This window comes from Cuculus canorus, chromosome 27 (assembly GCF_017976375.1).
Source record: "Cuculus canorus isolate bCucCan1 chromosome 27, bCucCan1.pri, whole genome shotgun sequence".
Lineage (NCBI taxonomy): Eukaryota > Metazoa > Chordata > Aves > Cuculiformes > Cuculidae > Cuculus > Cuculus canorus.
Genome location: NC_071427.1, coordinates 4,620,210 through 4,647,704, shown reverse-complemented (window position 1 = coordinate 4,647,704; position 27,495 = coordinate 4,620,210). Strand labels below are relative to the sequence as shown.

At 53.3% G+C, this 27,495-nt stretch overlaps 1 protein-coding gene across 14 annotated transcripts in view; it reads left to right on the top strand.

Moving 5' to 3' along the window:
* PTPRS (protein tyrosine phosphatase receptor type S) overlaps nt 1-24,263 on the top strand; it is a 158,717-nt gene extending 134,454 nt beyond the window's left edge. For 7 of the 14 annotated variants that reach the window (XM_054050060.1, XM_054050062.1, XM_054050058.1 and 4 more), the window contains 16 exons: nt 217-374; nt 1,609-1,620; nt 3,333-3,445; nt 5,735-5,782; nt 9,735-9,832; nt 12,427-12,550; nt 15,148-15,323; nt 15,895-16,014; nt 16,140-16,294; nt 18,113-18,398; nt 18,709-18,887; nt 19,759-19,885; nt 19,963-20,088; nt 21,067-21,221; nt 21,916-22,051; nt 22,451-24,263. In XM_054050060.1, coding sequence (XP_053906035.1) covers nt 217-374; nt 1,609-1,620; nt 3,333-3,445; nt 5,735-5,782; nt 9,735-9,832; nt 12,427-12,550; nt 15,148-15,323; nt 15,895-16,014; nt 16,140-16,294; nt 18,113-18,398; nt 18,709-18,887; nt 19,759-19,885; nt 19,963-20,088; nt 21,067-21,221; nt 21,916-22,051; nt 22,451-22,519 — 2,082 coding nt within the window. In that variant the 3' untranslated portion in view covers nt 22,520-24,263. The remainder of the gene's footprint in view (nt 1-216; nt 375-1,608; nt 1,621-3,332; nt 3,446-5,734; nt 5,783-9,734; nt 9,833-12,426; nt 12,551-15,147; nt 15,324-15,894; nt 16,015-16,139; nt 16,295-18,112; nt 18,399-18,708; nt 18,888-19,758; nt 19,886-19,962; nt 20,089-21,066; nt 21,222-21,915; nt 22,052-22,450) is intronic. The other 7 variants (XM_054050065.1, XM_054050067.1, XM_009562793.2 and 4 more) reach the window with 3 other exon arrangements.
* The last annotated feature ends 3,232 nt before the right edge of the window (nt 24,264-27,495 follow it).

Below are 27,495 nucleotides of genomic sequence, written 5' to 3'. Positions count from 1 at the left end.
GACCGTGTGAGGACAAAGATTCCCATCACTGGGATGCTCATGGACAAGAGTTTTTTTCTGTAGGATAGAGAGGATGTTTTCTCTGTTGTTACTTGGTTTGTGCTGCAGAGCTCACGCTCTGTCTACCGGTTTCTCTTGTGGAATACTGTATGCTTGCCCATTTTCTGTCCCTTTTCCATCTTTGAACTTGGTTCCACAATCTTTTCTGTCTTCCAGACTTTTGCTGCAAGTCCGTTTTCCGACCCCATCCAGCTGGACAACCCCGATCCACAGCCGATCATTGATGGAGAGGAAGGGCTGATCTGGGTCATCGGGCCTGTCCTGGCCGTTGTGTTCATCATCTGCATTGTCATTGCCATTCTACTCTACAAAAAGTAAGAGATTCTACTTGTCCAGATCTGTGACCCTTCGGAATGTCTCTAGCTCAGAGGGAATTTCCTCCTTGGTCCTAAAGTTGTCAGCTGAGGGCAAATCCTTCCATCAGCACCAAAGAGAGGAGCCCTGAGGCACAAGTGCTGTAATGGAAGGGTGTGAGCAGCACCAGAGAGGTTTGCAGTGGGCTGCAGTGCTGTGCTGCTTCAGAGTCTACCCCGTGCACTCCATAAAGCTGCATTTGTCTGTAGACATGGTTGTGGTATACAAATGTGAGGAAAAGCTGCTTTCTTGTGCGGGTGACGTAGCAGGGGAGCAGGCTGCCCAGGAAGGGTGTGGAGTCTTCTCCTCCGGAGAGATCCGAAACCTCCTGGATGTGATCCTGTGCAGCTGCTGGAGGTGACCCTGCTTCAGCAGGGAGTTGGACTGGATGAGCTCCAGAAGGCCCTTCCATACCACCATTCTGGGATTCTGTGAGGTGTGTGGTGAGTTTGTCAGGGCTCTTGGCTGTCGCCTGTCGAGGATCGGCCTGCAGCCGTGGCCTGGGCTCCCCTCCAGCTGCTCAGCGGGTATGGTGGGGCGATACAGAGAAAGCACCTTTGTGCTGGGGGGGTCATCAGAGACCTCCTCTGTTCCCAAACTGATTTCAGCTGGAGCTCGAAGGCAAGAGCAGCAGCAGGAGGAGTGTAAAGTGAGTCAGCAGGAGAGAGGAGGGCACAACCCCTGGAAAATTTTCCCTTTGCCTTCACTTCCAGAGCAGCTCATGGTGCTCGGATGGGAATGGGGGCCCTTGAGCACATGCAGGCCACGCTGTGCAATGAAAGAGAACAGGAAAGGAAGCAAATACGGAGCAAAACAGATTAAGAAGAAGGGCAAGATAGCAGTTCTAGCTGATACAGGGGTGTCTTTAGCTGGGACATCTTGTACCCCGGATGGAGGGAGCTCTCCTAACCCTGCTCCATCATTCATCAGCACAGGTGCGCTTGTTTATCCATGCGGGGTGTGGTTTGTCCCAGCATGGGCGCAGCTGCTGCACAGGGAGTGCTCTGGGCTCAGGGTCTCAGGTGGTCCTTGTTGGTGTTCATTAGTCTGCCCCAAATGGGGAATCTGCTGGTCCCACCTTCCACTAGTGTTACCAGGGTTAGAGCTGAGCAAACGTTTCCCCCTTCCTCTGCAAGTCCTTTCTAACCTGAGCGTTTGTCTTGTCTTCTCTCCACTTACTGCTTTCCTGGACAGCAAACCAGACAGGTAAGAGCGCCGGATTTGCCTTTTACTTAGGATTTTTATTGCTGGGCTGGCTGCGTGTTCGGCAGCATTTGCTGTCTGTGGTGGTGGGGCTTTGCTGGTGCAGTTCCTACCATTAGATCTGTTCTGACAGACACCCCGTGTCAGACTGGCACGGGACCGTGTTTGAATCGGCAGAAAAAGCAAAGAAAGCCCAGCTTTCTTCTACTTGTCCATTCCTAAATATAACGGCCCTTTCTCAAGCTGCGCAGCAGCGAGAGTAAGCGGCTCATAAACTGTTGGGTTAATGGAGCAGAGAAACACCCATTTGTGTTGCAGTCAGAGGTGAAAGCGGGTTTTCTCCATGTCTGACTGCTCCATACAGGCTGTCCCTGAGCCGCTGGCATGCTGAAAGCAGAATCTCACCAGCTGAGCTGTCCTCACCCCCTTGCAAAAGCTGTTCTTGCCCCATCAGCCAGGGAGTTCGTTTATGACTCCAAAAATGAGACTTATTTCAAACCATTTCCAAGGTTGAAAGAGCTTTCACTAGAAGTAACTGATGGGCAAAAACAAACTACTCCCAAACCACAAAGTGGTTTAATTCCAAAGTGCTGCCCCTTGCTGTGCTGGCAGGGCTCATGCCACTTCTTCTAGCAATTAATGACATTAAGAGACAGCTGAAAATGTACTGAATAACCTTCTCTCTGCCTAAGTAATTGCCATTATTGCTGCAGGCAGATTATTGGAAGCTTCTGTGCAACCAAAGCAGGAGAGGCAAGGACTTCTACAGCCCTGTGCTAGAAGGGTGGGATGGTGTTTAGAAGCCTTAGAGTGTGGGTACATGTTCTCTGCCTGCTGGAAAAGTTCTGCTCTGAGCAGCTTGTCAGTGTTTGCTTGCCGGAGGTTATTGCATCTTTAGATCAGCACTGGGCTTCCAAATTCTTCTCAAGGAGAATGAGCCAGGTCAGCAAAGACTTTTCATCTGCCTCAGCCAACCAAACCCATTCTGAGCGGAATATATTAGGAAGCGTTTAGGTGTGCGGCTAAGCTGGCAGGTTGGAGCAGGCTTCAGTTTCTGGCAAAGAGGTGAGACAGATCTCAGCAGGCACAGCTGTGATGGGAGAGGATGTGTCTACAGTGTGGTTTGAACATAGTTTTTAGGGTTCTGCAGATCAAAAAAAAAAAAAGGTTGAAAACCACTGCTCCGACATCTCTGTCTGCATTAAGGTACCTGAAGCTGATAAATAAGCCAGCAGAGCAGTACCGGTACTTCATGTCCAAGGTCACGGTGACGAGATTCTGTACTTTTCCAAATGATTGTGTTCTTTCAGGCTGGGAGTGGTTTGGCCACAATTGGAAGGGTTGTGCTTGCAGAGCTCTGTGGAGTTCCGTGCAGGCTGCTCTGTGCAGGGTGTCTGAGCTGTGAGTTCACAGCACCTGGGCTGCTCCTTGCTGCCTGCCCGTGCTTCTCCTGTGAGAAGGGGTAACTTCCAAGCTTGTCTGAAAGCTGCTGGGCCGTTACAAACTCGTGGAATGCAGCACCGACAAACACTCCACACCCCATCCCTTTTCTGATGTGTTTAGTGTAGCTTACATCCTTGGCTGTGTCTGGCCCTGATTCTGTTGGGAGCTGTGCTCGGGTGTGAACACGGCCTGGGGAGCTGAAGAGGCTGAAAGGCCATGAGCTAAGGTGCTTTGTCTTTTTGTTTTTTCGTTTCTGTATTTTTTTATTAAAGCAAACGGAAGGATTCAGAGCCGCGGACAAAATGCCTCCTGAACAACGCTGAAATCACCCCTCACCACCCTAAGGACCCTGTGGAAATGAGGCGCATCAACTTCCAAACTCCAGGTAACCGGCTGCAGACCAGCCTTTCTCCCTGGGAAGGCAGGAGTGGAGCAATTGCCTTTTCCTTGGCCCTTCCTGCCTGTGGGGAGGCTGCTGCAGCTCTGCCTTTGGCGCTTAGCGCTACCCTGGGGTGCAGCCAAGGAACCCCAAAGCCTTGTCTGTGCTAAGCGAGGCTGCGGAAGGAAACCTTTGCTGGGAACCTCCAGGACCTTTCACAGGCTTTGCCCAGCACTGGCAAGGTGGGAAGAAAAGCTTTCCTGGATGAAACTGGTACATTCTGGGCTAAATACGCAGCCGCGAGTGCCGGGGCCATGCCAAGCTTTTGCCACACCACCAGTGCTGCCGTGCCTCGTGCCGGGAGATCCCCGAGGGCGGTGGAGATGAAGCCTGGCGGGTTGCTCGGCACGTGCTGTTCCAGCCCCAGCTGTAACTGGCGCTTTCTGCGTATGGGCCAAACCACTCCTGTCGGGAGCCAGGCCTGCCCCTAGGGTTGTGCGGAGGGAGGAGGGCAGCTGGTTGCTTCGTGCAGACGAGGCAGCGTCTCCTTGCTTAGCGCAGACACCATCGCTGCCAACGGCTGCTGAGCTAGCGCGGAACTGTGCTTCCCTCCCGGGCAGAGATGCTCAACGTGCCCTCCATTCCGTACACGTGTACGTGCATGTCAGCTGCCTGCATGGCACCTCTGCGAGCCACCACCAACACAGCCTGGCACGGGCACGTCCTCATGCAGATGGACACTTGGCGATGCCGGGCAGTGCCTGCGCACCGGTACACACCTCTGCCTCTGAGCTCCTGGTGCTTGAGGATTTGGAAGGGAATTTATTGTGCTTTGGGGGGCTGACTGTTGTTTTCAGTTTGTTTGTATTTTTTTTTTATTTTTTTTCTGTTTTGTGCTTGTAAGTAATGTTTCCGCAGCTCCTGTTTCCCCTTCCCGTCCCAGTCCTGTCCTTAGCGTTGTCTGAGTTTTCTTAAGGGGAGGTTGGCAAGTCAGGAGGTACCCAGAGGGCAGGGATCTTTGGGGAAGCACAAAGGCAGCGCTGAGTGTTTCGTATCAAAAAGAGTTAAGAACAACTGGTACCAGTTGTGGTATCAGCCCAAGCCCAGCAAGGACTGAAGCCTCAACTGAGGGGCGGAAGCGGGTTCAGCCCAGCCTGCGGGGACTGGATGCAGGGCAGTTCAGCAGCAGTTGGGTCCCTAAATCAGCTCTGACTTAGTGGGGCTCTTGCAGGATAGGCTGAAGGTGTTTGAGATCTTGTGTGCATCCCCAGCTGCAGTTTGCATTTGTGTGGGCTCAATGTTGTATCCTAGGTGCAAACAGGAGCTCTCTTTGGGAGCATTCAGGTTGCTTTCTGGGGGCTCTGGGGGGGTGTTGTGAGACCCAAGAGAGAGCACTGCCCTCCCCCGTGTGAAACCTATACTGAGATAAAGATAAATGGTTGTGGCCAGCCAGCCAGAGTCCCAAGAAGCAGTTGATGGTGCCGCTTCATGCGTTTCCTTTTCCCCACAGGACAGCAGAGTCAGCTGAGGGCACTTCCAAGCTCCGGTTAACATGATCAGTAAATGAGCGAGTCTGTCTTCCGTTGTCCCTGCTGTTTCGGTCATGCCCTAGCTCTGAATTCTTGGTTTGAGAGGCTTTTAAGGGTAGCCAAGGCATGCAGACCTGCCATTAAGGCTCCGCAGATCTCAAAAGACTGCCTGGCTTCATCTGGCCTAGCGTTAGAAAGATGCTGCCACCTTGTCGTTACGTGTTTATCCAGCCACGGAGCGTATCCGGCTAGTTTATTGTGCTCTAGTGTTTGTAAAGCAGTAAAAGGTTCTGCGGGCGAGTTGGTTACCTGCCTCCCACAGAACGTTGCACCAAGTTGGGTGAAGATGGAAATGGGTGGAAAATCAGAGCTGGGAGTGTGTTGATGGAGAGGTTGTGGTGCAGTTTGCAGGAGAAGGCTCCATAGGTGAAGCCTGAATTAATGCTATCTGAATTAAACTGAGGGCCCTGCAGGCTCCTCTCCAGCCGGGTGCCCCGGGGGCAGCGAGCAGGGTCTCCATCGCCTCTCCAGCAGCAGAGCAGGGTGGGATGTGGGAATGGGAGAGTGTGTGAGCATCTGTGCAGCTCAGAGAGGGGAAGACAGAGCAGCACATCTTGGATATCCTCTCCTAGCCTAATCAGCAAAAAAAAAAATAACTTTCTTTTCCTGTTTAGATTTATGTTGGTTTTTTGGTTTTTTTTTTATTAGCATGAAATTTTTAAAAAAGTGTATATTTTATTTATTTATTTTTTACTGTTTTCTGCAGATTCTGGTCTGAGCAGCCCTCTCAGTGACCCTGAGTTTGACTTTGAAAGTTAGTTCCTGTGTGTTTTTGTTCCTGTTGGTTTCATTTGCTCCCCCCCATTATTATTTTTTCTCTTCTGTCACTTTCCTTTCCAGTTCTGTTTCGTTCCTGTTGTTCTTTTCTTTGCCGGATTCTCTGTATTCCTGCCGTGTTTGTCCATCTCATCCCTCCTCTGTGCCATCTGTGTGTCTGAACCGCGCTTCCAGTTTTACAGTACCAAACCAGAGGCCTTTTGTGAGACAAAGGTGGCAGCAGCAGCAGCGGCAGAGCAGAGCCCCCGGGAGCAGCGTGGGGTACCGTCCGTCCTGTCTCTCTTTTTGCTCTCCCAGGAGAAAGACCTGAGTCTCCAGGCTTCCTTTTCTCCCCGTTGCTGAAGGCGTTTCATTTCTGAAGCTTGGCTGAATATCCCTCATCCTTATTCCTGGGCAGAAGGCGATCTGTTGGGCACTGGTGTGTGAGCGTCGTGTGTGCGCGTGCCCGTGGGTTTGTGTTTGTTGTTTCCTAAGGTGGGGAAAGAGCAAACGGGAGCTGAGGCTGACGATCCCCCCAGCTATTTGGAGAGAGCCACACGGGCACCGCTTTGTGTTGGAGGAGAAGGGCCCGTTTCCCAGCAGTGGCAGGTGCCTGATCCCTGGCAGCGATGTGTTCCAGGAGCACAAAGCCCAGCGGCCTCTCCGTGGTCCTCGCTGCCCCTGGGTTCCTCGCGGGATGCCATCCAGCGCGGTGCTTTCACCAGGATGCCTGGGCTCTGGCCCGTGGCGCGGGTGTGAGGGTGACGCTGCCGGCGAGTTGGCTGCTGCCCGGAGAATGGAGTCTTCTGTGATAAGATTAGAGAGATTGAAGTGGTTGAAACATTCGATGAGAGTGGGTCTAAAGGACTCTCTCCCTATTAGAAGGTCCCAGCTTTGCTGGGTGGGTTTGGGGGTTGATTTTCTACTTTTATTTTTATACTGGGTGGGGAAGTAGAGCGAGGTTTTAGCTGACAAACGTGAAGAACCCCAGATGCTGCTTGTGCTCGGAGGTGAGAGGACTGGGATGTTTTTCTTTTGGATGGTTTAATGCAAGTATTGGTCTCTCCAGTATCGACCACTCCTGTGGGTGCTGCCCAGTCCTGCTGGGGCTCCCCCGGCCCCTCACTGCAGCAGAGAGGGGCTTTGGGGGGTGGTTTGGGCCACGCTGGTTGTTGGCTGAGCCTCAGCCCACGGCAGCGCTCCTGCTGCCACCCTGACCACTGCAAGGTCTCCCTGGTGGCCTCAGTGGAGGCCACTGAGCAGAGGGCCCTGGGAGACGTTTCCCTTCATCTCAGAAAAGAGTTCGTGAATTAAAGCAGACAAAGAGAAGCCGCTGCGGCTGACGCAGCAAAGCCACCGGTACCGCTGGGAAGTTCAGCTCTTGGCTCACCAGGCTCCTCCTGGGCCTTCACGGGAACCTCGCTGCACTTGGCATTTTGACCAGGAAAGTGCTTATTGTTGCAGAGGTTTCCGTTCCTCTCTTATTATAATGAGCCTAGAAATCGATCGGACAAGGAGATTTGTCTTCAGCAGGAGCAAAGCGAGGCAGGTTCCCATGCGCTCTGCAGTGGGTTGGCGTGGGGCAGGACGGTCCCCGCAAAGGGGACTTTTCCCAGAGCATTTAGGAAGGAGACTTGCAAAATCCCTCCAAGGGGAACGTGACTTCTCCTTCCAGATTGGCGCAGGGGCCTTTCCCATGCAGCCCGCTTACCCGGAGGGGATGGCTATATTGCTCCGTGACTTCTGAGCCAAAGAGAATCTGGGTTTGTTTTTCTCGCTTGCTTATTATTACTAGGGTTTTTTTTTAATTGTGTTTTTCTTTCCTTTTAACCTTTACGTTCATCATTTGGGATTTCATTTTCGGTGCTGTGTTTCGAAGCACGCCTTAGCAAATAATCTCTAGCTTTTAGCAGCAGTCGGAGGTGGGCCAAGCTCTGCCCGCTGCCTCCCAGCCGGAGGGGTGGCCCACTGGGACCTGCAGGTGGCTTATGGAGTTGCCAAAGGTTGTTCTGGGTAGGGTTTGGCTTTGCTCTAATGCTACAGCTCATGGTGTGTGTGTTGCCCTCTTCAGCTCTTACTCTCGGAGGCAGAAGGACGGACACTGAGGAAAGTGTTTGTAGCATTCCAGTGGTTTGGTCTCTGATTTCTGACCTCTTGGTCAGGCTGGGCTCCCCATCCCACGCGGACGGAGGGGACAGGTTCCTCTCAATGCCTCCAGCCTGCATCCAGTGCTGGGGTGGGCAGCAGCCGCCTTCCAGGACAGGGTGGGACACAAAGGAGAAATCTTTCTCCAGATCCAGAGCTACAGGATAGCAACGGGTAGCAAGGAGGGTGAGGCTTTCTGCCCCAGAGCAAAATGGAGCCAGCACAGCCTCCAGAATACTTTGGGCTTATTTGTGGGCTCTTCTGTCCGTCCCCCCCAGCCGTTCTATTTTCAGCCAGACTTCCTTGTGCTGAAAGTAGGTGTCCAGTTAGCTTAGGGGGAACCTGCTGGAGTGGTGGCTCAGATGCCCACTCGTCCTGTCCCCAGGCCTGGGAGAGGCAGCGTCTCTCTGGAGGTCACTGTAAAACTGAGGATGTCATGCTTGCTTTGCCATCTATGTGCTGAGTTTCAGAGTATCTGACCATGCTGCTGCCACCGCCGCTGCTTTGTCACACACCAACACCCACGGGGCTCGAAATTCTCCCTGGCTTTCATCCCTTCTCCACTCCTGTCCTTCTCATTGGGGCACTGCCCAGGGCTTTCTCGGCATGCTGCTGTCCTCGCCTGCCCGCTGCCGCTCGCGGCGGGGTCGGCTGGCAGGCGGCATGGGAAGCCTTCGGAAAAAACATGATCCAATGCAGATGAGCAAAGCACGGAGCGCTTTTCCACCTCCATTTGAGCTATTTGAGATGCTAGGATGGGAAGGATTCGTGCTCTTCCCAGACCTTCGGCTGCCCCCTCGGAGCAGGATGTGCAGACCCCCCTGGAAACCGAGCCTGCCCTCCCTGCTCGGCTGAGAGGTGCCGTCGGTCGGGCTGTGCTGGTGCAGCCTGGCTCTCCCTCTCCCAAGACATCTCGGAGAAGGTCAAGCCTGTTCCTGGCCGTTCTCTCTGCCTCGGGACGAGCACAGCTGAGTGCAGGGAAGAACCGTGAGGACAGTGGGTGAATCAGGGTCCTTAGGCTTCTGCCTCCCCAGCAGAGTGCCTCCCTCCCACAGAGGATGCACCTCTCCATCACAAAAGGTGACCGTGTCCTCAGCTGCAGCCGCGGTGGATGTGGGCAGAGAGTGCCGGTGGCCGCGCTGGGCTGCGGAGGGACCAGCATTGACCGGCCGGGAGCAGGAAGAGCAGACAGGGCTTGAACGTCCCTACCGAGTCACACTCTGGAAGCAGCAGAGGTTGCACCGTTGCATCCATGAGCTCCCCAAGAAGCTTCTAGAACCAGTATCATGTGAAGGACAATTCCTGAAAAGCCTCCCCTGCTTCCCCCCATCTGCATTCCCTCCCCCTGCCCCGCATCACCGTGGTTGGCTGGATCCCTGCCCCTTCCCTTCTTTTGTGTTGGAGTTTGTTGACGATCATTGCGGGTGCTGTAACATTTGCTGCGTAGGTTCCTCTGGCAGCGTTTGCTCATTTTAAGTCCACTATTGGAATCGCTAACACGCATCTGCTCTTCAGATTTTCCTTTTTGTTCTGCTCTGATTTACGCATTGAAAATGGGGCCATCACGGGAACACTCTCATTTTACTGTTTGGTTTTTTTTTTTTTATTTCCTTGATTTTTATTTTTTACTTCCAAGGACACAATTTCGAGCCCTGAATTCTTCTCTTCTAACCTCCCTACTTTCATTGCAGATCTTACATTGTAATTTTTTCTTTTCTTGTTTCTTCTCTCTTATAAAATGTGCGATAGTTGTGAATTTTAGTTATTATTAAATGAGATTCTTTTCCTGCTGTCTTGTCTTTTAGGTATGCTCAGCCACCCACCAATCCCCGTTTCCGAGCTGGCTGAACACACAGAGCATCTCAAAGCTAATGATAACCTGAAATTGTCCCAAGAGTATGAGGTATGAGCAAGAGCGAGTGCTGCGCGTGGGTTTGCAGAGCCAGGGAATTAGGAGATTCAGACAGGCCCTCATCCAAATAAACATCGCTTCATTTTAAGGATCTGGTTAGTCAAAATAGAAAAGCTTTATATGTATTTAAAGTTACGCACTTGCTCAGTGCTTTGGTACGTTCGGTTCATAGCAAAAAGGCTTGGTTCCTGAGCTGTTCCTACCCAAGGTGAGCATCTTAGGCAGGGGCTGAGCTCCCTTCAGGCAGGGGGATGCATTCTGGAAGGTGACTGCTAGGCAGGAGGGATGAGAGGTGCCCGTCTCTTGCTGCTGAGCATGGAGAAGACCAAGCCCAGGACCGTGGTACCTGGTTTAGATAGCTGCAGTTAGGTGAGGCCAACAGTCCACAGCTGCCATGATCAGCAGCCTTGGAGCTAAGGCTGAGAAAAAAAGGATGATTTGTGCCCTTCTGGGGTTTTTGTGCTCCTTTGTCTCCTCCCTGCTAATGTTGGTTGCTCAGATGCGCTCCTGCCGGGGTTGCTGCGTAGAAATGACTGCCCCAGACCACCTTGCCGGGGCTGATGGTTCTGGCCAGTCCCCAGGCAGACAGAGGGGGAAGGTGAGGAGCATCATAGTCCCATGTTACTTCTGTGGAGCACAGCATCCTTCTCATCTTCGAGAAGGGCTGTGCATTTGCACAAACCTGCTCTTTTCTGTTCCCGCTGTTGTGGCTGTGGGGCTGTGCGTCGGCGCTGGTTCAGTCCCGGTGTGGCTGTGGGGCTGTGCTCGCTGCAGGCTGAACACAGGGCTGAATTGTTGTTGTTCTTGTTCAAAGACATAAAACGCCCTGGTATTTTCAGTCTTAACAAGTCTAGAGTGCTGCTGCTGTTAGCAGACAGAGAGCGAGGGGATCTTTTCCGAACAAAGGACTGGTTCGGGGATGCTTTCTCCCGGTCTGGTTCGCAGATATCAGCATGCGTGAAGCAGCGCTGTGCTCGCAGCTCCGCACCTGCGGAGGGGGGGGTTCCCCTTGGAGAAGGCGCGTTTGCTCTGCCGGGGTCTTTCACTCCACACTGGGGCACAGGGGGAGCAGCAGCCTGTTAAGATGCTCGATCCAGATTTCAAAGGCTGATTTGCATAATGCAATATCCCAAGTGCCCTGGCTCCTTTCCAGCCCAACCTCCTCTAGTGGGAGAGCCAGAGCTAAACAAACATCGCTAATGAAATGAATGCGAGGCGAGATTAGAGGGATAGAGAGCAAACAGACACATTACAACAGTATAAATACCCATTAGTTAGAAACGTTCTGCAGTGGGAGTGCAGAAGGACGGTTGTGTTGGGTGGGTTTGTACCCAGCGGTGCCACGACCGGTGATGCGGAGCTGTGCCCGGGAGCTCGGGGGTCTGCAGGGGCAGGGATGGGCAGCGGGCACGTGGCGAGGACCATCCTCGCCCAGCACAGTGCGCTGAGTCCAGGCAGGTGCTTGCGAGCCCCTGGCCCCACGGGCAGGGAGAGGAGAGCGAACCATGGGAAACAACTCAGCACGCTCCTGCCAAGCCTCCAATTGAGGTAAACCCCTAGGGCTCTGCAGAATGATGAAGGAATTAAGCCCTTGTTTTATTTAATTCTCTGGCTGAGGATTTAGAGGTAAACGTAATTAACCTAATTTCCATAACTGGGACAGCTGGACTTAAGGAAGAAAAAAAAACCCACAACCCTAAACCTGGCATAAATCACCAGGACAGGCAGGGGCGAATTTTCTCGCCAGTGCATTTCATTGTTTGCTGCTCCATCCTTTCTAGGAAAAAGCTCTGCTGATCCATGTCTTAGGGCCAGGGTTTCTGCCCCTTCTCTGTCTGGGAGCTGCCCTGCTGGGTCCCTGCTGGGCTCTCGTGGGGTTTGCTCCCCATCTTGCACCTTCTCCTGAAGGGAGACCTTCAGCACTGAGCCTTCCTGGTGGTCCCAGGTAGCACAGCGCTGTCTCTGCTCTTCATGGAGCAGCGCAGGCCCCTCCTGCACCCGTGACAGCAAGGATTTTCCCTGGTGTTTCATGTCTTGCTTGCAGACATGGTCATAAACCTTGTCCCAGCTAAATATCTTCTTCCCCAGGTTTGAGTGCTCACCAAGATGCTGGTGTTTATGTCCTCTTAATCTTTGTTTAGTTTAGTCATGCACAGATTTAGCCTCTTCATCACTTCCTAAATGAAGTGGTTGTTCCTGTTGTTCTCTCCCGATTGCCGGCCGTGTATCGGTGTCAGGAGCACAGGGCTGTAACTAATCCAGGGCAGGAGCTCGAGCAGAGGCCTCTGGATTGCAGCCTGGAATTGCGCTGAGGCTTCTGCCACCGGGTTGCACTGCATCATGGCAGAGGGGGAATCCTCTCAGGGACCGCTCCGGGTGCACTTTGGGCCAAGGGAGATGGGGTGTGAGCATGCTGGGGCTTCCTCACAGCAAAAAACAGCTCTGGGGGATGCAAATAGTGAACGCTGCATTCCTCAGTGAGATCTTCAGAGCCATGGTCTGTTCCACGCGGAACAAGGTGTTCAAAGCTTGATTTGTTGCTTTTCTCCTCTCCAACTCTTCTGCTTTCTTCTCGATTCCTCTAGTCCATTGACCCTGGCCAGCAGTTCACCTGGGAGCACTCCAACCTGGAAGTGAACAAGCCCAAAAACCGTTATGCAAACGTGATTGCCTACGACCACTCTCGCGTCATCCTGCTGCCCCTTGAAGGTACAGTAGCATCCCTGTTCCCGCATGTCAGTGCGAGGGAACCATTGCCCACACTTTTTCTCCCTTCCCTTTCACCCTCGATTTATAGTCTTCCGTTTGCCTCTCCCTGGGAGTTTAGCGAGCACGAGGCACCTCTGTAAACCCGGCGTTTGTTGAATTCTGGTGGCTGACACATACCCTGGAGCTGCGTCTCTCGTTTCAAGGGCTGGTTTATCAAGAAACTGCCTTTGCTTTGTTTAGAGATCCCTGATACGTTCCTGGCTAGCGGGAAGAATTCAGACCACGCAGTGCTGTAGCAAGAGCAGGAACAGGGCCTGGTGGCAGTGATGTGCAGTGTGCCCGTACGGCAGGTGAACGAGAAGCAAGCACGGGGCTAATTCTACATGTGTGCTTGAGCAGCACAGCAGAGATGGGGCTGCCGAGTGGCACGGACATAAAGATGATTTGATATGCAGTGCTGCTGCAGTCCCGGCCTCAAAATAATTATTATTCTGGCTCTTGGAATAAGAAGGGGTTGGTGTTAGCCTGGTGGGTCAGAAATTGTTTCCTGAGCTTCGTGCAGGGGCGATGGGGCAGTTGGAAAATGTACATTAAATCTTACTGCTTCTGACTCTGGACAAAGCTGCTTTGGTGCCCGCCAGGATGAGAGGGGCTTCTGGCGGAGAGGAGATGGAGTTTAACAGGGCACCTGCTCTGCTCGCTGCTGCCAAGAGACCATTTGAGTTCCGTTGTCTCGGGCCATGTGGCTGTGCAGTGTGGATAAGACCTTTCAGCCAGTCTTGTGTTGCCAAGAGCGGCTCTGAGCAGAGGGGCCGTGGGATGTCCTGTGACCCTGGGGGAATGGAGAGGTTAATTTGGAAAGCCTTCATGGCAGGGAAGTGCTGGAATAATCTCCCTCTGCCAAGGTGACTCTGAGGGATGCAGGTAGATAACAGCCCATCGTGGTGATTAGCCAAGAAGCTGCAGGAATCTGGACTGCGTTAGAGGATTTCCAGCATTCCTCATTTTGGAGATGACTCTGTTCTGGCTTGGTTTTCTTCTGAGATTAATATTGTATGACTCAAGGAAAGGAAAGCAAAGTCTGTTAAAAGTTGCCATGTCGCTTAAGTGAAAAGAGAGGAATAGGAGTGTTGGGATGAAGGATGTTTGAGCGAGCACGGCAGGCCACGGCGTGGTTCTCAAGCATCTGAGAGGTTCTGACGTGCCTTGGCTGGTGCGCTCCTTCCCACCAGGCTGTGTTTATGCTGAGGGCTGGAAGATGAAAGGAGTTGGAGGAATTGGTTGTTGCTTTCTCTTTGTTTAAATCTGGATTTGTCAAGGCTGCACATTGTCACCGTCTGCTTGGTCAGGAAAAAGCAATGGCTTTAATTCCGTGACTTCTCTGTAACTGGCCCTGTCACCCAGCAAAATATTGCAGGAGCTCATGGCCACTACTTTAAATTACAGAGTGGACCCGAGGGGGCTGGGGAGGAGATTAATTCTGGAAGCTCAGCCTTGATCACATTCCTGCTGCCGCTGCACAGCCGCCTTCCCTCCTGAAATTTCAGATTGGGAAGGAATAGGGGCAGGAAACCCTCCAGAAATTTAATCAGAAGCCATTTCTACCAGCAGCTGAAATTACCGAGTACCCTTGAGGGCTGGCAGGCGATCCGGCCTGGATCGCTCCTCGCCCACGGAAGCAGCGATGTCTATGGCTGCAGCAGGATGAGGACCCAATTCCATGTCGGTGCTGCTCCTCCTCCAGCCACGAGGGAAGCGCTCTGTTCCGAGTTAATCATAGGTTAGCAGAAACCTGCCAGCCTTGCCAGCCGCTCCGCCGTCCTAGGGAACGGGCCAGATCGCCCAGCAGTGCGGATGCTCCGTGCCAGTCCCAGAGGCTCTAAAGCTGAACCTGGACATCAGCGCTTGCCAGTGTCCGTTTCAACTTCAGAACAGTTTTCTCCTGCCATTCCCAATCACCCTCTTCCCGCTGGCGGCTCCTCCTGCCGCTCCCATCAAACCCCTCAAGCGAGGACGCAGGCGAGCAGCTGTAACTCAATAGCCCGTAACTCATGGGCAGAAAAAAACCCAGTCCTAAAAATGACAGCGGACAATTTAAAGCAAGGCAAAGCCTCTAATTTCAAAGCCTTTCCTGGCTGAATTGAGCCTGGCTTTCTCCTTACATTGTCCAGCTGTAGCTCTGTGCCTGGATTAGACGTTGGCTGGTGCAGCGCATCACCCAGGTGCGTTTGCTGACCAGAGCCAGGGCGTTCGGGGCCAAGGACTTGTCCTTGTCCTCTTGAGACCACCGAATCGAGAACCTCAGGGCAGGACTTTGGTCCTGTTGGTAGTAGGAGTGAGAGACCAGAGCCTCAAGGCTTTGATACTCGGTCTCTTTAATATTGTTTGTAAAAAAAGTTGTTTGTATCCTCTTGACACAGAGCTTTAGCTGGGAGGAACTCGCAAAGAGCCTGTGACTCCCGCACAGCAAAGTGTGAAGGCTGTGGTGGTTTTGCAGGGAAATTCTGTCTAACAACGTTCCTGTAAAGCATTCCTCGTGCTTCCAACTGCGTGAAGTCCTGCGCAATCCTCTGACTTCCTTTTGCTGTTTTAAACAGGAATTGTGGGCAGTGATTACATCAATGCCAACTACATCGACGGCTACCGGAAGCAGAATGCCTACATCGCCACGCAAGGGCCTCTGCCAGAGACCTTCGGAGACTTCTGGAGGATGGTGTGGGAGCAGCGTTCTGCTACCATTGTTATGATGACTAAGCTGGAGGAGAAATCACGGGTAAGATGCGCAAGCGGGATGACTAGTTAGTCATAATCCCGGGGAACTGGAGGGTAGGGTTGGGGAACAGCGAAACCCTTTCATCTGCGCCCACGTTTCTGTCAGTGGGGATTTCTGCCTGCTTCGCCAGCACCCTTGAAAGTTCAGTGATTCACTGCTTTTAAAAACCTGAACCATTCACCCTGGAAAGCTGCAGCCTCCTTTGCAACTGCAGAGAAGAGGACCCTCGATCCCCTTGCATGCTTTGTAGGTCTGTCTCGGAGTTAATCGTGTGGCAAGTTTCACGTTCAGTTCTCGTGTTTAACAAGCCCCAGTGCGTTCCCTCTGATCTGCAGGATCATTCCAGTCTATTGTCTACATGATTGATGTGGTGCATCAAAGCCCTGCTCAGTCAGTGGGAGCTTTTCAAGCCGGGTCTGTCCCTGTCGTGCTCTGAAAAGACATTTCTTGCACCTTTCCTCCCATTTTCCTGCCAGCCAGCATCACTTCTGATGCCAGGGAAGTTCTGGAATGAGCTTCCTCCATAGCACGAGGTTTGTTCCAGCGATTTGTGATGCCTCTTCTCTTCCAGATAAAGTGTGACCAGTACTGGCCGGGCCGAGGTACCGACACCTATGGAATGATTCAAGTGACATTACTTGATACCATTGAACTGGCCACGTTCTGTGTGCGAACCTTCTCCCTTCATAAGGTGAGCCTTCTCCCGCTCCTGTTCCTCCCAGAGACGGGCCACGGCGCGCTCTCCTCGCGCAGCACACGCAGCCACGGCCGTGGGTGGTACCTCACGTCACTCCCGGTGCTCTTTTGTCTCTGCAGAACGGTTCCAGTGAGAAGCGGGAGGTGCGGCAGTTCCAGTTCACCGCGTGGCCTGATCACGGGGTCCCCGAGTACCCCACCCCGTTCCTGGCGTTTCTGAGACGGGTGAAGACCTGCAACCCCTCCGACGCCGGCCCCATCGTGGTGCACTGCAGGTACCGGTTCCTTCCCTCGACTCTCGCACGGGGCCTGCAGGGGAGGCAGATGTGCCGAAGGGTGTCGAGTCACCGCAGGAGATGCACTCAGGCTCCTAGCGAGCAGCCAGCAAGCGAGAGCTGCCCTGGGAAGTGGATTCCCAGCAGCTTCTGAGGAGGATGCTTGGGGTTTTCGTCGAGTGCAGCATTTCATGAGATGTCATTAGCGATGGGATGCGCCCCGTGCGGCGCTGGTGTCTGGGTCTGTGCGTAGTGGTTGTTTCTCGTCTCGGCAAGGAAGGAGGATCAGGTGCAGCCTAGGAAGCTGCTGGTGTGGCCGCACCGCGTGTTGGGGGGCAGAGCTGCCAAAAGGGGGGCCGACAGTGACTGAAAGAGGGGTTTGAGCGCTGCAGCCGTTGTGATCATGACAAACTGAAGGCCCTTGTGGGCAGGTAGCGTTCCCTGATTCATTTTACAACCCAACAAGGAATGCTTGCAGCCTCAGCTTGGATAAATCCCGGGGTTTCTCAGGAGGGTGTGGAGGAGCCCGTGGGTTACTCAGCGCTGAGGGAAGATCCGAGTTGTGCAGGCTGCAGGGGGAGCCAATCCCGCCTCTCCCAGAGAACGCCATTTCAGCAGCCTTTGGAAGCGGGCAACTTATCGCTAACCTCGCAGATGGCAATTATCGTGTGCCTCAGAAAATGAATAAAGAGAGCTGTCAGCACACAATGCGCAGGAATCGGCTCCCAGATCGGCTGCCAAATTCCTGCCAAAGCTCCAGTCACCTGCTCGGCTCAGGTGTGCAGCACCTCATTAACAGGGATCAAGGGGGCTTCAGGAAAAAAGGGACTGCACTGGGATGGTAAAAGGAGTCCCTTTATTAACAGCAGGAAACACACAGACCCACAGAGCCCTGCTGGGTCACCAATGCCCTTACACACAGGTTTGATGTTACCTCAATGCACAAAAGCATTTAGGGAAAGAGGTGACGCACGTTACTCATTTACAAAATCTGTAGCTTCTCGGCTGCTGAATGATCTGAGTGATTAAAGTTGCTTAGATCGTGCCAGCCTTTTGTTCCAGCCTGGAGCCTCCTGCCTGGAATTGCCATTGCTGTTCTGTGTCAGCCAGGAGAGCTCCTGTGCGGGGACATCGCAGAGGAAGAGGCAGGAGAAACAGGGCAGAGCAGTGGGGAAGCACATCGACAGTGGCACCTTCCCATCTTCCATCCTGTCCCGGGGCCCAAAACCAGATTTGGCTGTGAAAGTTTCCGCTCTGCGCACGGACGGGGAGCGGACGTTCCCAGCAGGCACTCCGTGCTGTGGTGGCAGCACTGGCCCCAGGTCAGGCTCACAAATGCCTTTGTGGGCTCCAGTGTAGTCTTTACTGGTCCCAGTGCTCACACGCTGGAGTGACTGGAGCAGCAGTGGCCTCAGTGTCTCTGCTGTCCCCACCACGTACTGTGCCGCTGCCCAAACCCTCCGAAGCTGCGTTTGAATGATGTTTAGAGCAGCAAACCGAGGTGAGCGAGCAGCAGTGCTCGCCAGCTTCGAGATGCCAGCACCTGCAACGCAACAAAATCCACCAAATGCTGGCCCTGCTCGTTTGGCCAAGGTTTCCTTTGCCTCGGTCCATCGATCGCTGTGCCCACGAGGCCGTGGTTCCTCCCCAGTCACCGGGTACACTTACTGTTCACACTCTGCCCTGTGTGTCTGTGTCTCCCTCCTGTTCGCTGTTCTTTGTGGTAGAGGAAATATTCTCCCTCCTGCATGGCCCTTCGGAACGTCTTCCTTGGGGGTGGAATGGGCCATGGCTTCATTTTGTCCCTTTTCTTTCCAGTGCGGGCGTTGGGCGCACCGGCTGCTTCATTGTGATCGATGCCATGCTGGAGAGGATCAAACATGAGAAGACAGTGGACATTTATGGGCACGTCACCCTCATGAGGTCGCAGCGGAACTACATGGTGCAGACGGAGGACCAGTACAGCTTCATCCACGATGCCTTGCTTGAGGCTGTTGCTTGCGGCAACACCGAGGTCCCAGCTCGGAATCTCTACACGTACATCCAGAAACTGGCACAGATCGAAGTCGGAGAGCACGTGACGGGGATGGAGCTGGAGTTCAAGGTACCGGGAGATGCGTGAATGGGGGCAGCGGGCGCTGGGGAAGGCTCACGGGAGCTTTGTGCCGTGGCACACGCATAGCAGACTGGTCACTCAAATCCAGGTGGAACTTGCTCGTTCTGTAGAGAAGGCTTTTAAGCTTTCTTTTTTCCTTTGAAAGTGTTGCTGGGGGAGAAGTCTTGGGCTCCATCCCTGCCCCAAACAAAAAGGGAGGCACACAAGGTGTGATGGAATATGGAGGGCAAGCGGGGTGGCACAGGGATCTAGCACAAAAATACTGAACAGAAGGTTCTGGCTCTGTTTGTGCCTCCAGCGCCTCGCCAACTCCAAAGCCCACACCTCCCGGTTCATCAGCGCCAACCTCCCATGCAACAAATTCAAGAACCGCCTTGTCAACATCATGCCCTACGAGACCACGCGGGTCTGCCTGCAGCCCATCCGGGGAGTGGAGGGGTCGGACTACATCAATGCCAGCTTTATTGATGGCTACAGGTAAACCACACCTCACTGCCTGCGCTCGGGGCCTCCTCTCCGAGCCTGAGGACACAGAATTACCACGGGATGGACCAGGTCTTCACACGGGCAGTTGTGCTGTCCCTCTCCCAGCTGTACAGCTCTCAGCAGTGCTGATGAGCAGCAACCCCCACACAGGTTCACATCCAGCCTTCGGATAACTTTATTCTCTGTGGTCTTAAAATTACTTCTTCCCTCGAGCAAACCCCAACCCTCCTCCAGCTGCAGGTCCTGAACACAGAGCCTCAGTGAGGGGTGGATTTTTGCCATTGGGCGGTTTCTAAAAACAGATCAGCCTTTACTTTGTGACTTTGGGATGTGGCAGTTGCGATGGTTTCCTCCAGGCAATCCGTGCCACGTGCTCCAGCCCTCAGCGCCGCAGCCTCGCCGCGGGGCTCGGAGCCTGGCACAGAGGTGAGGGAACGGAGCAGCCCCGCGGGTTCCCTCCCCTCCAGGTGCATCAGCAATCCTGGCCTGCGCTGCGGCACCGGCACTTCAGGCACCTCTGTGCCTGCAGCTGAATTCTTGGGGCTATTCAGACCCCCAAAGGATTCCAATTCCAGGAACGCAGCACACAGCCTGTTACGCCTTCCTCCATATCCGTCACACTAGCGTAATCTTGATTTAACCCTTGGAAATGGTGTTTAGAAGATGCTTCACTGTTACCTTTTTTGTAGCCATTAGTGCCAAAGCCACCTCCCACCCCCTTAATCCTTGCCCTGTTCTAGTCCTTTCCCAGGATTTCTATATGTTCGACTGGCTCTCTAGCCTTTGTATGTGTTTCCCAAAGCTGCTCAAGCAATTCTCCACAGCTCCTTGACTTCCCCCTGGGGTTCGGCTCTTTTTTCAGGCAGCAGAAGGCGTACATCGCTACGCAAGGGCCTCTGGCAGAGACCACTGAGGATTTCTGGCGGATGCTGTGGGAGAACAACTCCACCATCGTCGTGATGCTGACCAAGCTGCGCGAGATGGGTCGGGTGAGTGTGCTGCAGGAAGCTGGGGGGGGGAGCCGACCGCGCAAGGGCTAACGGAGACCTTCCCTTCCCCTCGGCAGGAAAAGTGCCATCAGTATTGGCCCGCGGAGCGCTCTGCCCGGTACCAGTACTTCGTAGTAGATCCCATGGCCGAGTACAACATGCCTCAGTACATCCTGCGGGAGTTCAAGGTCACCGACGCCAGGGTAAGTGCTGCGCCACGGTTACAGCTGGGGTGCGGTGAACCCGTGCAACGGAGGAGGAGAGAGACTTTGAAGTGTTTCAGGTCCTGTAAGAAAGTCTGAGGTACAGACACTTCGTGAAAGGCTGGGATTAGCATCAGTGGGCTTAGGAATGAGGAACAGAACGCACAGGCTGTACTGGAATATGTTGTTTTACAAACTGAAAGGAGTTTTCTACCCTCTGATTCCTTATCGCTCTGTTAGAAATGGATTGAGTCGTTGCTTCTCTTTGCTTAAGATGAAAACAGAAAATAGCATCTCGCCAAAGAGCGAATGAAAGCGGAGGCCTGCAGAGAGTACTGCCCACCCTATGGAACATGGGCACTTCTCCTTGGGCTTCAGGAGGAGCCGTGGTTCCTCGTGCTCTGAGGGACAGAGCCACTCAAGATTCTTATTCAGATCATCTCAGATTGTGCCACATTTCTCTGCTGAAGGAGTGTTTTGGTACCTTTTGAAACTTGTTTAGCAAATGTCACCCTGGCTCTCAGAGCAGAGGCCTCTGCCTCCGAGCTTGCCTGTACTGTAGAACCCAGTAACTCCATTTGCAAGGTTGAGGGGACGATGGCCTCATCAGTTCTGGCAGAACAAGATTTATCTTGCTGCCAGCTGCAGTTCTGACACCACAGCAGCTCTGTCTGAGATGGATGGAGAGGCCATCACCTCACCTTGACTGTTCCTGGCTGGAGCCTCCATCTGCGCGGGCCGTGCGGTGGTCAGGGCTGCCAGTCCTCCTGCCAGGGGCGGATCCGCACCGAGACCCGCTCTGAAACGGCAGCTGCACCACAAGCAGCTTCATTAAAGATCTCAATAATCTCTGATTATAACACAGAGTTGGTTCCACTTTTTGTGCCCCTGAATGAATGACAAAGGGGAGGAGAGTGTTGCCATTTTCTTCAGCACCGCCCATCCGGGATATTTTCAGAATCCCTGTTCTCTCCCCAGGATGGACAGTCACGAACCGTTCGCCAGTTCCAGTTCACCGACTGGCCAGAGCAAGGCGTGCCAAAATCGGGAGAAGGGTTCATCGATTTCATCGGGCAGGTACACAAGACCAAGGAGCAGTTCGGCCAGGATGGCCCCATCTCTGTCCACTGCAGGTAGGCACGCACCGACAGGAACATCTCGGGCCCCTGAGGATGCAAATGAGCAGAAGGAATTGAAATCCTGCAGCTCTCTCCCTCCTTTCCCCATCTTTGCAGGCAGATTTCTTGAGGGGGCTGGAGGGGGGATGCCAAACACTCTTGCCTCTGCCAACCCAACTCCCCTCCCTTCAGGCCTCAGCACTGCCCACAAGGGGTCTTTGACCCTTTTTGTCTCGGGGAGAGCTATGAAATGCTGATGCTCCGAAGGAAATTCTATGTTAATATTTGACTTTCAGAATTAGCAGTTGTTTTACAGTGTTCTGTGCCTCTAACGCTGCTGGCTTGTGTTCACTGATAGGAAGAATTGTACCTTCCTACCCCTGGGCAGGAGAGGATAACACATTCTTCAAATTACTTCATTTTAAAAGCCTAATGTTACAGTTCAGGAATAATTCTCATGCTGAATGCCCATCACCACTACCCCGAGCTTTTGCTTTTCTCACTTCAGTGTCTCAGACCTCTGTTCAGGTCACACACGTGGGCAGTTTTACCCTTTCGTACCTCCCCAAGGGCTGACCAAGGCCCTCCCGTTCTGGCAGGTTCATGTTCATAAGACACAGCATCAGCTCAGCTGTACCATAGCCTCAGCATTTAGGAAAGCGTTTGAACACTCCACCTACCGTCTCTTTTTCTTGTCCTGTCCCTGCAGCGCTGGCGTGGGCCGGACCGGAGTGTTCATCACCTTGAGTATCGTCCTGGAAAGAATGCGTTACGAGGGTGTTGTAGATATTTTCCAGACAGTAAAGATGCTGCGAACACAACGACCCGCCATGGTGCAAACAGAGGTGAGGGGGAGCGGGGAACCCATCCTGTCACAGGCCGAGGACGCGGTTGCAGAGCACGAGGCCAGCAAACCCTTAATCTGACGAGTGCGTGAGCCCAGGCTGCACTGCTGCTTTTACTTAACTAATAAAAAACCCCAATTCCCTTTGTTATAAAGTCTCTGAAAGCTCTCGGCCCTGTCTGCTGGCCGCAATCCTCTCACCGCTGCCCCTGAACACAGCCAGAACGGGGAGGGGGGGAAGGTGACCCACGTCCCAGACGCACAAACAATAGAGAGAAGGGGTTCCTTTCCCAGTTTGTAACTCTGAACAGAGTCTGTGTGTGGTTCCTGCCCGAGTACGTGCGGGCAGAGCTCCTGAAGAGCCGTTTCAAACCGCTGAGGCTGCTCTTTGCTGTTGCAGGACGAGTACCAGTTCTGTTACCAGGCAGCGCTGGAGTACCTGGGGAGTTTTGATCACTATGCAACATAAAAAGCCATCCGTTGTGCAGACTCTACCAACCACTTAAGTCCTGGAAGGCCTCTTCTGACCCAGGAGGAGCGCTTGAACTTAACAAAACTGACTCAGAAGAAGTACCTTTTCATCTGGACAAGGCATTGGGGAGCAGGGGGAGGATTGAAAGGAACACCCCTTCAGGAACTCCGTGTTGTAACCTGGACCACGAAGAGGCAGCTCAGGAGATCGCTGAAGGATTGCTTTAAGTGGTGAACTGCTCTAGTTACCTCAAGTGGTGTTCGCTGTGGAGGACGATTGGACATCGTGAAACGGATCCAAAAGCTAAAACACGCCTTGCGAAACGTTACTGCTGGAGAAGGGAAGGAAACCGACTTTGGTTACATCATTAGAGTTCAGTTTATTTACTAATATAGTTGGCAGTCTTTAAAGGAAGTCACTTGCAGAATTGAAGGTGTTCTGTAAAAGATAAGACAAGGCACTAAATCTCAACACTTGGGCAAACAGAGGGGCAGGAGTTCTTCTGGCTGGAGTCTTAATAACCTCAGTGTCCCCCCCGGGGGGAGGCTGGGCTTTTACAGGCCCCGTGCAACCACCGCTCCCGGAACGCCCCTGCCAGGCGAGAGGTTTTATAGCTCACATTTTGAATACTTGGAACATTCCTCAATTCTTCTAATTCCAAAATTTATTTTTTAGGGTATTTAAAATTAGAGAGAGAGAGAGAGATAAAACCCCGACTTGGCTGAGCGGTGTGGCCTCTCCTCTCGCCTGCTGCGGGGATGGGCAGAGGTGGCAGCTCCCCTGCGCTGGGCTCGCTGCCAGCTGCTCCCATTGCCCCCATCCGGCTCCACAAAGGCATTCGTTACCCGGCGCAGGGGTGGGGACCCCATAAAGAAAGGCAGTTCCTTCCCCCTTCTCTTTGCACATTCACACAGCCCCATTTGTGCCGCTGGCCGGGAGCGCAGCACCCAGGAGCTCCGTCCCCAGGAGCCGCTCGCTGGCCGCCCTCCCTGCGAGCGCTGCGCTCCGGGAGCTGCGCAGGGATGCTCTCGGGATGGTCCCATCCCACAGCGACGAGCGTGCCCCGGCCATAGAGAGAACGGGGGGAACATCACGTATGATGCATTCGGTGGCAAATCCTGTGAGTGGCTTTCTTTAAAGTGTCTCTGTAACTGTAACGAGTGACATTACCTTTTTTTTAAATAGTGTATTTTTTCCTTTTTTTTTTAAAAAAAAAAGACAAAGAATATCAGTCAATGAATTTAAAAGAAAAATTTGCTTATTTGTTCATATTCTGTTCAAAGACAGTCTATTTTTTCACTGTAGAAATGTTACGTGTAATGGCTGTGATATATAAAAATGCAGTGCAAATTGCTACTTCTACATATTGCTTTTCTACCATTTAAAAGGTTTAACTTGATCATGTAAGAACAAAAACGTCCTTTCTGGATTTTTTTGGGGGTTCTTTTGTTTTAAAATCACAGACATATCAGGAGGGGCGTGAGCTCCGCGGGCAGGCCCGGACGCGCAGCAGTGCCAGCTTGCTCCCCTTCGGCCCCGCTGCCCGCTCGGAGCAGGGCCAGGGGCGGATGGGGAGGTGGAACCGCACCGTGTCCTTGAGTGAGGACAGGAGGATGGCAGTGTCGGAGCCACAGCACACACGGAGGGGATTCACCAGCCCAGGCAATGGCCCCGGCCACGTGCTGGGGTGTCGACAACTCTCGTGCGGGTGTAGGCGAGGCAGAGGCCGCCCCCAACACTGCTTGCGGTAATCCCGGCCATCGCTGCTGCCCAGAAACCCCCCCTGTTTCCTGTCTTTAACTGAAAAACAAAAGAAACGAAGGAAAGGCTTCTTCAAGGTTTTACTTCTTATTTGTGTAAAAGTTGCCCAAATTTCTACATATGTTGCAGCAAAATCTTACTGGACGAGGTGGGGGGGGAGGTTTTTTCCTTTGTATGAGAGCAAAGTGCTGTTGCTTTCACACTGTTATTTCAAACTGAAACAGTAAGTGGTTTTCCTACCACTGTGTATGTAGATATATTGACTTTGTATTAAAGGAAGATTGTCTGAAAGGCCTGGCTGCAAACCTGTTTGTTGGTAGGAGCGGGCACCGGGCGAGGCAGCTGCTCTGTGGCCGCAGCAGCTGCAGGAGTCGTTCCTTGGCGTCCAGGGCTGGCTGGAGGCTGCTCTCCCTCTGCTGTGTTTATGCTCCTTCTACGCATCGGGCACCTTCACGCGGCTGCAAAGAAACACGTTCATTCGGAGAGCTTTTGGCCAAGGAGCCGCGGTGCTGCGGGCAGGAGCTCACTGCCAGCGTGGGCGCAGCACGGTGGACTGGGCTCACGCACGAGGCCGTGGCTGCGTGGGTTCTGCCTACCTTGAGGTGTAAAACTACTGGCGATCTCCATTTCTGCTGACTTGTCCATCTTTTCCATCTGCGGGGCAGTGGCTTCCTAAGGAGCGCATCCTGTCCCCTCGCCTGCTCAGTGCGGAGCTCAGGTGGGAAGCGGTTGCCAACCCTGCCGAGCTCATCCCGGAGCTCCAAGCCTGCAGGCGAGGACTCAAAATCCCAGTGAAGAAACACTCCTACCCCGAGCAGTGAAGAAACCCAAAGGCCCTGCTCGCAGCTCGTGGCCACAGCAGGTGGAGAAGCCCCTTGTTCCACTGCTTAAGAGGGATTGTCCAAGATGCGGGAGCCACTCACAGCTCCTCCGCTGCCTGGGAAAGCCGCGCCTGACGCTGCCGTCACCTACGATGCAGCGCGGTAGAAAGCGGACAGCTTTTAGCTGCCTTCTCAGTGCCACTGTGAGCCACTTACCCACCCTCGGCCAGCCCGAGCGGAGCCTGATGAGCTGGGCCGCTGTCTGAGCACGGCTGTGCTAATCCGGACTGAGCTTCCCACCGCATCCACGCTGGGACAGAAAGGGGCCAAGCAGGGAACGGCAAAGACACGGGGCTTTGGAAGGCAGTAGCTGGAGGATGCTGGGAACATCCTGTCCCGGGTATCTTCGCCCTTTCTTTGCCCCAGCTGTGCCAGCCCAGCTCTTCGCTCCCCACCACCAGCTCCTGCTTAAAGAAAAGAATAAAAGATCAGCAAGAACACAGAACCGTGCTGGAGCGCCGAACCCCAGGAGTCCCAACACCCCCACAATGATGTTACCCCAAACGACGGATGGAGAGGGGGAAGCCAAACAAACACCGAACAGCAACAGCCCTGATGGCACAGGGGAAAAAGGAGAACGCAAACGCACGTATCCTCGTTTATAAACGTCTCGTGTTCCTCCAGGCGGTTCCAGGAGCAGCAATGAGCTCCGATTCCACAATCTCCTGCACGCAAAGGTAATTCGTAGCGCTGAGCTCTGCAGCTCAGCCATGAACACAGGACAGACACCGTTCATCAGTCTCACATCAACCACTGGTGATTTTTGCCTCTCACTTTGTTTTAGCATTGAAAAATAGAAAGGAAAAAGTGATTTTTCTTCTAAGCTTGCTCACCAGCCTCCATCCTCCGCCTGTCCGGCCTCCTGCGCTCTCAACAATCCCTTTCCTGTCCTGTGACGTTGAGCACTCTCAGTGCCGCTCTCCCATCTCCTATTTTTGTTCTTTTTTGAGCTGGCGTGACCGCCCCCACGTTGAGAAGCAAAACCCTTACAGAACAGAAATAACAACCCCAGGGAGTACAGGAAGGTGAGGGACAAAAGGAATCGAAACAACAGCTGGGAGCTAAGTAAAGCTTTCCAAAATAATCCCCGGCCAACCCAGTAGGAAGCCAGGTAGAGCCAAAACCAAAATGAAACCTCAGCACAAGCGCAAGGCTTACAAAAGCTGCAGTTATAGCAGTGACACTGAGTCCACCGTGACACCACAGCCGTTCCTCTTCAAAGGTCAAGAAATACAAACGTCAATGCAAGGAAATCCCCATTGCCATCTTTGCCTTCTGGCTCCCATTGCATCCCACCGTGCAAAGCTCAATTAGAATATACAATAAGAAACTTGAGCAGCCTCTGGAGCAGCAGTAGCAGCTCAGCTCCCTCCTGCCCTTCACTCAGGCAGAGCACATGCGAGGGAAAAGGCAGCAGAGCCCTTCAGCCTTGGCCAACAGACACACCGGGATGCTCTGCAGGATTCTAGCACTGAATAACCCTTCTGAGGTGTCCTGCTGTGGAGAAAGCCACACTACTAAGGAAGAGAGCAAAGGTACCCATCACCAACACCGCCCTGTGTTCCCTGCAGCCAGGTGGGATCTTGTCCGGAAGCAGCACAGAAACCAGAGCAGAATGCTCGGCGTACGAGAGAAAAGATGATATCACTCAGGGCATGGCAGGGGCTGATCCGCACATCAGAGCCAAACGCACTGCTCCTCAGCTTTAGATACCTAAAGATCATAGCAGAAAAGCCATAAAAGATGGTCAGCAAAGAGCAGCCCCCACGGACAAGCTGCTGAGGGCAGAGAGGGATAACGGGGGACCTGCAGAGACCTGATCTCAGCTCCACAAAACCTCCTAGCTGGAACACTTGTGACTTTGACTCAGCTCAGCGTAATTCATTCTGCAGAGCTTTTCACAGATCTGTTTTATCGCAGACCACCAGCAGGTTTCATGCTCCCCAGCCCAGCTTTAGACCAGGATGTCCTCAGCCACAGCAGAGACACCACAAAGACATTGGAAAAAGCTGTCCCACTGACACCAGTGCGCGGAAGCTGCTGGAATCGCATCATATCTTGTGGTTCCCAAACCCAACAGCCCAAAGCGTTAGCGGGGTGATAAAGTGGGAATGATTCCAGGATTTGGGAGGCAGACCCTGGCTGTGCCGCACCAGTCCTCACGGCAAAGAGCAAACGAAACCTGAGTTCTCACTACCAGATCGGTCTCCCATGCTCACTCTGCCAGATGGGCACCAGCCCGAAACCCGGCACACGGCAGCCGACTGCCCTTTTGGTTTAATTAAACACTCATGGTCCATTAATGCCCGTTTTCAGCAGGGCAGTATGGAA